The 11,606-nt window shown below is 44.4% G+C and overlaps 2 protein-coding genes across 3 annotated transcripts in view; one reads left to right on the plus strand and one right to left on the minus strand.

The window, feature by feature from the left end:
- Tceanc2 (transcription elongation factor A N-terminal and central domain containing 2) overlaps positions 1-4,169 on the minus strand; it is a 38,825-nt gene extending 34,656 nt beyond the window's left edge. Inside the window, exons 1-2 of one of the 2 annotated variants that reach the window (XM_029476141.1) lie at positions 3,828-4,169; positions 3,126-3,265 (exon numbers count right to left, since the gene is read on the minus strand). In XM_029476141.1, the coding sequence (XP_029332001.1) occupies positions 3,126-3,224 (99 nt within the window). In that variant the 5' untranslated portion in view covers positions 3,225-3,265; positions 3,828-4,169. Of the gene's footprint in view, positions 1-3,125; positions 3,266-3,810 lie in introns of both variants that reach the window. The other variant, XM_021160377.2, reaches the window with a different exon arrangement.
- Positions 4,170-4,226: 57 nt separating this feature from the next.
- Positions 4,227-11,606, plus strand: part of Tmem59 (transmembrane protein 59) — a 21,948-nt gene continuing 14,568 nt past the window's right edge. The window contains exons 1-2 of the mRNA XM_021160376.2: positions 4,227-4,489; positions 10,995-11,100. Coding sequence (XP_021016035.1) covers positions 4,301-4,489; positions 10,995-11,100 — 295 coding nt within the window. The 5' untranslated portion in view covers positions 4,227-4,300. The remainder of the gene's footprint in view (positions 4,490-10,994; positions 11,101-11,606) is intronic.

An 11,606-nucleotide genomic window follows, 5' to 3' on the forward strand; every position in this document is an offset into this window, starting at 1 on the left:
AGAAAGTTCTCACATAAATGGAGAGCCACAAGCATAAGTCATGCTGGAGCCAAGAAAGAAAGAAAGGAAGAAAGGAAGAAAGGAAGAAAGGAAGAAAGGAAGAAAGGAAGAAAGGAAGAAAGGAAGAAAGGAAGAAAGGAAGAAAGAAAGAAAGGAAGAAAGAAAGAAAGAAAGAAAGAAAGAAAGAAAGAAAGAAAGAAAGAAAGAAAGAAAGAGGGTATGGCCAGAAAGTTCTCACATAAATGGAGAGCCACAAGCATAAGTCATGCTGGAGCCAAACAGGAAAGATCTCATGTGTCATGACAAAACTTGTAGAGTTCTAGGTGACCTGATTGTTTAGAAAGATATCCTACATGTCCAGGCAGTAGGGACAAAACCAAGAGGGTACACATGTTCACAAAGCTCAGAGTGCAGCAGGACGCACACACGCAGTTTTGAAAAAGCAGAAGTGTGTGCAGTAAGAGGAGCATACTTAAGTTAGATGAACGACACAAAGACATCCTCCTCAGATCAGAGTGGTTTTGTACCTGGGAGACAGACAGAAGCATAAGCTATGGGTGTCAGTCCTCTCCTGCTACCATGGGGTTCCCCAGACTGAACTAAAATCTTCAGGCTTGGAAACAAGCACCATTAACCCGCTGAGCCATCTTGCCTGCCTGGCTCCAGCATATTCTTCATCACTATACCATAGTGTTTCCAAGATAATGGAATAAGTAAAGATTCCTAGCAAAAGGATTATAGACGGATGGGGGCTGGTGATCTAGATACAGCTCCATACTCAGCATTCAAGAGATTTAATCCCCAGCTTTGTCCTCACCCCCAAAACTGTCTTGGCAGGCCCTCTTCCTTCACTGCTCTCTAATGCAGGTCTGGCGAGTCTAGAAGGGCACCCAGGAAAAGAACATCTCTAGGACCTAAGCTAAGTACTCAGAACGCTGCCTTACCACCACCGTTTGCAGCCCCAGATGCCCTCTCAGCCTTAGAAATCTAGACTGGAGGAGCAGGTGTGTCACTTACACACAGTCTTGGGATGGATATAGTCACCTTGGTTAAGCACACAAAACAAGGCAGAACTCATGGATAGAGAAGCCAAGGAGGAAAAGTCAAAAGAAGCCAGAAATGCAGGAAAGGCAAAGTGACCAAAAGGACTCTCTGCAAGTTGCTCCCAGTACATCACAGTTCATTTAGCAGTCACATGACTGACGCTTTCCATTTGGGGGGTGGGGTGGTAATGGAGACTGACTGGGGACCCTTCACACATGGCAAGCAGGCACTCTACTACTGAGCTACACCCTAACATAGTTCTTTCCCTTTCTCAAAACAGTCTTGCTCTCAACCCATTATGTTCTTGAACGCTCCATCTTTCCTTTTTTTTTTTTTTTGGGGGGGGGGGGTCGAGACAGGGTTTCTCTGTGTAGCCCTGGCTGTCCTGGAACTCACTTTGTAGACCAGGCTGGCCTCGAACTCAGAAATCTACCTGCCTCTGCCTCCCAAGTGCTGGGATTAAAGGCGTGCACCACCATGCCCGGCACTCTCCATCTTTCTGCCTTAGCCTCTAAGTGCAAGGCTACCAGTGTGGGCTAGCACACTTAGCTTGACTGATTATTTGTAAATAGTCCTTGCCCCTTCCTAACTAGTTAGAATCAAGCTTAGTTCCCGCAAGCAAACAGCACATTTAAGTCTCTGTGGTCCAGGGTGGGCCTGTGGAGCCATGAGTCATGAAGCCCTGTGTTACAATTCTGGCCAAAGCACTACACATAAGGTGCCAGACCACTATAAAGCATCACCATTCACACTGCACTAGGTCTGTCTAGAGCAGTGGCTCCCAAACTTCCCAATCCTTTAATACAGTTCCTCATGCTGGGTTGATCTCCAACCATAAAGTTATTTTCATTGCTACTTCATTACTGTAATTTTGCTACTGGTATGATTGTATATACATAAATATCTGTCTTTTTCCCAATAGTCTTAGGTGACCCCTGTGAAAGGGTCATTTGACCCACAGGTATATAGAATCCTACTTGAAAACTTAATATACCTGAGAAAAACTTTTCGGATGGAGAGACGAGGCTCAGGGGTGGTTGAGAGCAGGTGTTGCTGTCAGTGTTCTGCGTCTCACAGGTCATTTGGAGAAAGAGAGACTGCAGGACATATTAAGGCCTTGCTGGCAGGAGGAGGTCCAGCCTCTGTGGACCAAATCTCAAAAAGCCATGCAAAAGCAAAAACAACAGGGCTGGAGAGATGTTTTGTGAAGGAAAACATCACACCCCTGCAAGTTTAGCCTTTATAGTGTACTGTTTGCAATGCTCGATAATGCAGGATGTTCTAAGTGTGCCAGAATTGTCTTGTGACCAAAGGCTGTACAGCTCCTTCAGAAAAACAAGTCTATAGCTAACAGAAAACAATCGCTGTTTCCTACAGCGATTTCTTCAAGGTCCAAGTACTTCTAGAACACAGCCACTCATTCTGATGTTTACCCTAGACAGAGTGAACAACAGCTATTTCATCCTAATGCCTACCCTAGATCCAATGATTCTACTAAAATTCCTGCCACACACTGCTCTTGCAGAGGACTTTAGTTCAGTTTCCAGGACCTCAAATTTCCACTTTAGGTAGTGCACAATCGCTATCACTACAGCTCCAAAGAGAGCCAAAGCCACTAGTGACCATATCCACACACAGACACAGACACACAGAAGAATAAATCTTAGCCAGGAGTGGTAGCACAAGCCTTTAATCCCAGCACTTGAGAGGTTGAGGCAGGGGGATTTCTGAGTTCTAGGTCAGCTTGGTCTACAGGTGAGTTCCAGGACAGTCAGGGCTACACAGTGAAACCCTGTCTCGAAAAACAAAATAAATAAAAATTCATCTTAAAAAGAAAAAACTTTTTAATAAAGGGGGATAGTGATTCTATCAGCTAGCAACCATACCCTAAAGCCAGAATTGGATTAATTCAGGGCAGCAGAGGTACAGGAACTGATAAAAGTCTGTACAGGGTAAGAAAGAAAAAATGGTCCCTGAAGGGTGCTTAACAAAAAGTCTTGATTCCCTAAGTGGAACCCGTTGACCCTATCTCTTTATGACAGTCCTTTGCACATTTTCTCTGATCCCACATTCCTTCTCACCTTCAAAGACTCAATCGTGGCTTGCTTGTAAACCTTTTCTCCGAGTTTCTTCTTCGGGCTATTCTGGATCCTAGGCGTTCGAATGACGAATTTATCCATTGCTGGGGGCTCCGCCTACCTTCAGGTGCTTGAGGAGTAGTCTATTCAAGAAACAGGGTGAAACTTCATTAAGGTTGAGATGTGTATTCCCAGAAGTGACACCACTGGATTTTCTAAACACGTCTGAATTATGAAGGCTTTTGGATGGTATTTACAGGAAATAAGACTTCTTCTCGAAAGAGGAAATCTCTTCTGAAACTTTAATCAAGTTTACTTCCTGGGTTAAGTTCCTAAGAGCCAGAGGGGCACGCTATGGAGGGAATTGGATTCCACTACCCGGGGTAATGGGGTGACTTCTGAAATCCTTTTCCAGTTCAGGTTGAGTTGTGATGGAGTTAGGGTTCCACTGGGCTCAGTGAACCCCTCTTTACACCCACTCCGCGGCAGCCCCAATCCTAAGAATTACTCTAAGGCCCACAACAACCATCTCCAGACCCCGGCGCAATACAGAAGCTGCTTTAGAAACCACTGTTGTGTGTCCGAGAACTCCAACCCTTCCACGAGCAAGGATCCCATCCTTCCCTTGGCCCCAGCACTAGGAGGCTTGGAAAGGACTTATCCAATCACAGCTCGACGTGAGACCCACCGGGAAAATCAACCTGCCTACGCGACTTGGTCTCTTGACTCCTCGGGACCTCCAGCCCGGCCGCGCGTAGTAACTATTTGTACACTTCTTCCGGGGCCCAGTTCCTCGCTGTGACCGGCAGGAACTACACTTCCCAGAACGCACTGCGAGGCGTGCGGAAGCTGTGCTTGAGGAAAGCAACACCCCTCAGCTCGCTCCAGGCCGCCGAGAACTACAGGCCCCAGTCGGCCTGGCAGGGAGAAAGGGGCAGGCGCGGCTCTGAGCCCAAGGCTGAGATGGTCGGCCGGGTCCCCAAGCCCGCCCACGAGAGGTTTTCGGTCCCAGAGACGAGCCAGGAGGCAGCCGATTGGGTGGGCCGGGGCGGGGCCGAGGAGCTCTCGGAGGCGGAAGCGCGGGCCGGAGGGGCGGGGAAAGGGGCTGGCCCGGAAGAAGGAGAGAGCCTGAAAAGAAAACAGCAACAATTCGAGCTGCTGTGACAGAGGGGAACAAGATGGCGGCGCCAAAGGGGAAGCTTTGGGTGCAGGCCCAGCTGGGGCTCCGGCCGCTGCTGCTGCTGACCATGGCGCTGGCCGGAGGCTCGGGGACTGCAGCGGCCGAAGCCTTTGACTCGGTCCTGGGAGACACAGCGTCCTGTCACCGGGCCTGTCAGCTGACCTACCCCTTGCACACCTACCCGAAGGTAGGCAGGGCCCATCCGTCCCGAGTTTCCCTCATCCCTCGGTGCCCCAGCTCGCGTCGTTCCACCTCGGGGTCAGCGCCTTGGCCCTAGTGGTGAAGCTGCGCTTCAGCCGCTGCCCCCTCGGTGCAGCTGCAGTTTTCCTTGCTTCTGCGGAAATTGCCGGAAGTTTGTGCTGCAGGACTCGGCGATAGGCTGGGGGTTGGGGGGGATACAAACGTGCGGAATCGGCGAGCCCTTGGGAGCCCGCGGGACCGCCAGGGAGGCGATCGCTTGCTAGGGTAGATGGAGGATGAACGCGAGGTCCTGACCTAACTAGCAGCGCGGGGGTGGGGAGGATGGCGCGGACGCAGGCGTGCACAAAATAGTGCCTTCCAGCCCGGGTTGATGGCGCGCCTCTCTGGGACGAAGCGCGTTGTGTTCCCCGAGTCGAGAAGCTGACAATTCCTTTGCGGTCTGAAGTGTGAAGTCAGCCTCAGTAGTTACGAGACACCCTGGAAGGGAGGACTTCCTGTCTGTGTTGAGTGTGTGTGTGTGTGTGTGAGACGCTGCCGCAGGGGACTGGATGCCTTTGTGAGGCGGCGGTTAGGGGGTCTCTCTTCAAAAAACAATAAAGTAAAATAAACGTCACTCAGTGCAGAAGATAAGGAATCGTGGAGTGGATCAGGAAATTCGACTGCCCTACGGAAAACCTATACTGTGTAGCTGGGGGAGAGACCGACCCCTAACCCTGGTCCCTGCCCGCAGCCGCTGCCGAGCCTTTAATTCTGCCTTCTTGAGTTGTTTTCCAGTTTCTTATGAATTCTGTTTACTCAACATTCTAAATTGCTTGGTGGTTCTCCCCACTCATTTTCCATATATAATTAGGGTTTATGCCCCTCCCCACCTGGCTTTGTAAGGGCTTTCGCTGATGCGCGTGGTTTTTTTTTTTGGTTTGTTTTTTTTTAGCCTTGTTTTCTTTCGTCTTCTGTATGCTATTTGCTTAACCATTGTGGCTCTCCCTCTTTGCCTCCTAAAGGTTCAAAGTAACTAGAATGGCAGTCCCAGTGACTTTAGAATGTTCCATATTGACAAGTGCTTTCCTGTCTTTGATATTAAAAATTGTAAATTCTGTACCTTCAAGCATTTTATCCCTCTTCCCATCTGAGGGTCATCAATTACAAGCAAAACATAAACGGTGCCACAGATTGTACTGAGATTAGCCTTAATTTTTTTTTCTTTTGGTTTTTCAAGACAGGGTTTCTCTGTGTAGCCCTGGCTGTCCTGGAACTCACTCTGTAGACCAGGCTGGCCTCGAACTCAGAAGTCCTCCTTCCTCTGCCTCCCAAGTGCAGGGATTAAAGGCTTGCAGCACTGGCTAGCCTTAAAATTTCTAAGTTAGAAATTAATAAATACTTGGGAGAAATGAAGAGCCGGGATGGTCATGGACACCTGTAATCACAGCCTGCTGGAGGCTGAGGTCAGAGGTCACGGGTGTAAGCCTTGCTCACCTCAGGGAGTAAGAGGGATTCTTTAGATGTCAGTCAGTAAAGCTTGCATCATCAAAAGATTCTACCCGAACCAATTGACCAAGAATTAGGCTGAGGTTTGCTTTATGTTATGTTAATGTTTAGTTCCCTCTTTTAAGGTTTTCCTAGGAAATTTGTAGTGTAAGACAGAATACTGGGGAAATAAATAATTTGAAAGATACGGATACCAGGAATCTTTGGATATTTCTTGGATGTGTTTGTGTTTGAGACAGGATTTGCCTACAGTTCGGGTTGGTTGTTCAGTCTCAGCCTTCCTGCCTCAGGTTCCTCGGTGCTGCTGGGGCTATACACACGCACCATGCCAATCAGATGCCTTAGGCATTATAATATTCACTAGTTGCTAATAGTTGATGTGATATTGATAAGTCATTTTCACTAATTTATTAATTCTGTTCTTAACCAGAACTCCAAATCATTGGCTCCCTGTCTGTCCTGGACTTAAATTTGTTTTGTTTCTGAGGTAGAATCTCTGGTTGGCCTAGAACTCAAAGACAATCCCCCTGCCTCACCCTCTGAATTCTAGGATTACCTGCATATTTTAGACTGTTTGAGACACTGTCTTGACATACAGTCCAAGATGGCCTCCAGCTAACTCTGTCCTCTTCCCTCTATCAGTAAAGGTCAAGGACTGAGATTATAGTCTTGTCCGCTGCACCCAGCTCGAAATTTACTCTCCTACTGGGCATGGTGGCGCACACCTTTAATCTCAGCGCTCAGGAGGCAGAGGTAGGCAGATCTCTGAGTTGAGGCCAGTCTGGTAGTTCCAGGACTGTTAGGGCTACACAGAGAAATTCTGTCACAAAAACAAAAACAAGAAAAAAGGAAAATTAAAAAAAAAAAACCAAACAAAAAACCAAAACCGAGTAAAAAGGTAAGTGCTTAGCCAAGATCCTATAACTACAAAGTAGTGAAATAGAAATCGAGTCTTCAAGCTGGCTGCCCTATGCTGTTGCCATTGAAGAATGAAGTTTTATTACAAATACTTATTTTACTGGTTTTTAGAGGCCCTCACTGAGTTACTGTGCATTGCACTGCAAGCAAAAAGTGGTGTGTTAATAAGAAAGTAAATGAATTATAAAACTCACTTTGTCTCTTTTCATCTGATAAGTGGCAGATAAAAATTTCTTCTAAATGACTTTATAATTATTTATTGTAAGGACATAGAGTATTGTAAAGACATAAAGTAAGCCGGGTGTGGTGGCGCACGCCTTTAATCCCAGCACTCGGGAGGCNGAGGCAGGCGGATTTCTGAGTTCGAGGCCAGCCTGGTCTACAAAGTGAGTTCCAGGACAGCCAGGGCTATACAGAGAAACCCTGTCTCGAAAAACCAAAAAAAAAAAAAAAAAAAAAAAGACATAAAGTAGATATTCTAAAATTAATACATTTTGCCCTTTGTTCTCATAGATTTAGTTGTATGATGTCTGGGTTCCAATGTAAGGAACATAAGGCCTGTTGTTAATAACTAGTCTGTGGTCAGGTTTGTACAGGACATGGGCTTCAGAGTTGTGCAAACCTGTAATCCATTCTGGCTCCACTGTTAACTGTATTCCTACCATTCAATTAATTTCTTAGAATTTAATTTTGTAAACTGTAGGAAAACCACATATTTGTGGAGCTAGTGTGAAGATTGAAGATGATTTGACGCTTTCAGGGCAATGCCTAACACAAACATAGGTAGCTATTTATTCTTAGACTGTGCAGTCAGGTTTGTGCACGTTTGCATTTGTAGTACTAAGAAAGAGAACACTTTAGAGCAGGCATGTAGCTCATGCATGTAGTCCCTCACTTGGGAGGCTGAGGTAGAAGGGTTGCTCTGAGGCCAGCCTGGACTACAGAGCACAACCAGTTACAAACAATAGCCAAAGCAAGGCAGACAAGGTAGACCGACTTAGCTACATAACTAAGGGGAAGAAATGGATATGAAAGCTATCTAGGTAGCACTGCTGTCCAAAGACCTTGTCTTACTTAGCTGGTATTCATTATGACGAGAAGCACCCTTTCCTTGTTCGGTTAGGAGATTATATTTCCTATAAGCTTGTCAGTCACTTGAGATGCATAGAACTGAAATGTTTGAATTTATATTCTGTAAAATACAAAATGTTTGAACTAAGAATATGATTTTTTTTTTTTTTTTTGCTTTTAAAAAAGTAGTATTTTTATTTTATGTGTATGGGTGTTTAGCTTCCATGTTTGTCTCTATACCAGGCAAGTGCAGTGCTGGCAGACACCAGAAGAGGATATGGATTTCTTGGAATTAGACTTACAGACAGTTGTGAGCTGCCATGTGGATGCTAGGAGCTGAGGCTTTGTCCTCTGGAAGAGAAGCCAGTCTCCTAACCACTGAGCCATCTCTCCAGCTTACTCATTTTTTTTTTTTTTGTCTTTTTTTTTTTTAATTGGATATTTTCTATATTTACATTTCAAATGTTTTCCCCTTTCTAGGTCTCCTCTTCGGAAACCCCCTATCCCATCCTCCCTCCTCCTGCCTCTGTGAGGGTGCTCCCCCATTCACCCACCCAACCCCATCTTCCCGCCCTGGCATTCCAGCCTACTCTTTATGGGTGTTATATAATACATTAAATGTTAACATACAGCCTGGCACATTGTGGGTGTTTATTGACTATATTACTAATATAATCTCTATCAGTACATGATATGAGTTTATAACTTTCCTAGTGTGTAAGATTAATGTGAGAGTATTCTTATTTACAACTAGATGACACTGAGAATCAGAGAGATTAGTAACTTGCCTAAGGCTGTACAGAGTAAGTGATAAGGCTGAGCTTTTGGACAAGGACATTAGGGCTTTTATTAAATACCCTATTCATCAAAGGAAAGAAAAGCTTGTTGATCTCATCGTTTATAGTCTCATTATGCACGTAACTATTTTCTAAGTGTGAAGAACTCTCCTAAGAAAAGAGAAAAAAAAAAGTCCTATTTTGATTTTCACATATAGCTCTCAATGCTTGTAATTATTATTTTCTGCTTTTAAAACATTTTTCTATAAAAGAAAAAATATTATTGTGATTGTTGTTACTACTAATATTTATTTATTAAGCACCTCATGTGTCTTATACATTTTGGTAAGATTAGCAGTCTCCCAGAATCATATTGTCTTAGAAGATTTGAGATTTCAACAGGTAAAGTAACTTGCACAGGCTTTGGGTTTTTTTTTTTTTTTTTTGGTTTTTTGGTTTTGTTTTGTTTTTTTGGTTTTTCGAGACAGGATTTCTCTGTGTAGCCCTGGCTGTCCTGGAACTCACTCTGTAGACCAGGCTGGCCTCGAACTCAGAAATCCACCTGCCTCTGCCTCCCAAGTGCTGGGATTAAAGGCATGTGCCACTACCACCCGACTTTGTTTTTGTTTTTTAACCAGAAGAATTTGATTCTGGTCTAGCTGATTGCAGTAACTGCTCCCATATGTCACCCTGTTGCTCTTGTTTGTATTCTCAGTTAAAGTAAGCCAATTAAAAGTTAAAATAAAAACCCTTGGGACTGGAGGATGCCTCGTTGGTTAAGAACACCTACTGCTCTGATAGAAACCCTCGGTTCTGTTTCCTGCAACTATGTGGCAGCTCACAACCTCCTGTTAACTCCAGTGCTGGGATTCTGATGTCCTCTTCTGGCCTCCCCAAGCTCCTGTGTACACATGAGCTCTATGCTCATACATACAAATTTAAAAAAAATTTAAACATATAAAAATCCTTCCAAGGGGCTGGTGAGATGGCTCAGTGGATAAGAGCACTGACTGCTCTTCTGAAGGTCCTGAGTTCAAATTCCAGCAGCCACATGGTGGCTCACAACCACCCAAAATGAGATCTGACACCCTTTTCTGGTGCATCTGAAGACACCTACAGTGTACTTATATATAATAATAAATAAATCTTTGGACCAGAGCGAGAAGGGATTGAGTGAGCAGAATTGACCAGAGCAAGCGGGCTGGGCCGACTGGAGTGAGCAGTGTTGACCGGAGCAAGCAGAAGTCCTAAATTCAATTCCCAACATGAAGGCTCACAACCATGTGTACTGCCACAGTGTGCTCATATACATACATACATACATAAATAAATCTTTAAAAAAAATAATAAATCTAAAAAAAAACTTCCACATGAATATTTGTATAGATACCTCACCTCATCTTTTGTTTTGTTTTTTTGCCATTTGCACTATGAGGCTGGTCCTGATACTTTTGCTAATAAGCAGATGGTTATGCACCTAAATGCAGCAAAAACATACCAGTGACCCCTGGGTACTTGCTAACTCCTTTCTGCCTTATGCAGGATTCTTACTGTCATTCTTAGTTCTATTTCTGATTTTCCTACCTGTTTGTTGTGGCCACAGAATATGCAGAAAGGGTGGTATATTTACCCACTTGGCTTTTTTCTTAGTGTCTCTTTTAAAATAAGGAAATAGGGACTGGGGATGTGGCTTAGTTATTAGGTTCTCAGTGTCTAGCATCACATAAGCCAGGTGTGGTGGAGCAGGGAATCCCAGCAGTAGGAAGGTAGAGACAGGAGGATCAAAAATACAAACTCAGGAACTGGAGAGATAGCTCGGGAATTAAGAGCACTAGCTGCTTTTCCAGAGAACCCACATTCTATTCCCAGCACCCACACAGCAGTTCACAACTGTCTGTAATTCTGGTTCCAGGGGAGCTAATGCCCTCTTTTGACCTCCATGAACACTGCATGTAGGTGATGCACAGACATACTTGCAGGCAAAATACATAAAGTAAAAATAAAGTTCTTTAAAAACAAAAGTACAAGGTCATCATTTATTGCACAGGGAGTTGGAAACTAACCTAGTGTGTGAGAGACCATGTCTATGAATTCAGATTAGGGACTAAAACTTTTCTCTTTTAGTACAGAACTTACTGTATGGTTTCAAACACTTAACTCTGCTTTCTTCTTGACCTTTTTTTTCCAGCTGAAAGAAACATCTTATTTTTTGGTAATCTTCTTTGTTCTTGAACTTCCCAGGAAGAGGAGTTATACGCATGCCAGAGAGGCTGCAGGCTGTTTTCAATTTGCCAGTTTGTGGATGATGGGCTTGATTTAAATCGGACCAAGCTGGAATGTGAATCTGGTAAGAGGCTATGCTAATGACGTCAGCCATGCATAACTTTGGGGCTTTCTTTGAGTTGAGTTATGCTTTTTATGTATTTTTCCTAGAAAAGGCAGTCATCCTGTTTAAACTAGTCACCCACCATACTGTAACTGTAAAATTAGAGTTTTAATAGAGGCTGCTAAAAATGGCATTGGCTTTAATCCATCTGTGATGAGACAGTGTTTATTTTGTGCTGTGGATAGGATTCCTTTGTTTAACCAAGCATTCTGTTTAGACAAATGCAGAGGTAATTATCCAACTCATAATTCACCACTCCCTTTTCATGGATGGTATAATTTCCCTGAGCCTTTCCATCAGTCGGCTGGTTGACATAGCTCCAAGGTTTTTACTGAGTCAGGCCTTTGACTCTGAAGTGTTTTAGAGTATTCTTGTTTTTTTTTTTTTTTTTTTTTTTTTTTCCCCCGAGACAGGGTTTCTCTGTATAGCCCTGACTGTCCTGGAACTCACTCTGTAGACCAGGCTGG

Source organism: Mus caroli, chromosome 4, assembly GCF_900094665.2.
Source record: "Mus caroli chromosome 4, CAROLI_EIJ_v1.1, whole genome shotgun sequence".
NCBI classification, from domain to species: Eukaryota; Metazoa; Chordata; class Mammalia; order Rodentia; family Muridae; genus Mus; species Mus caroli.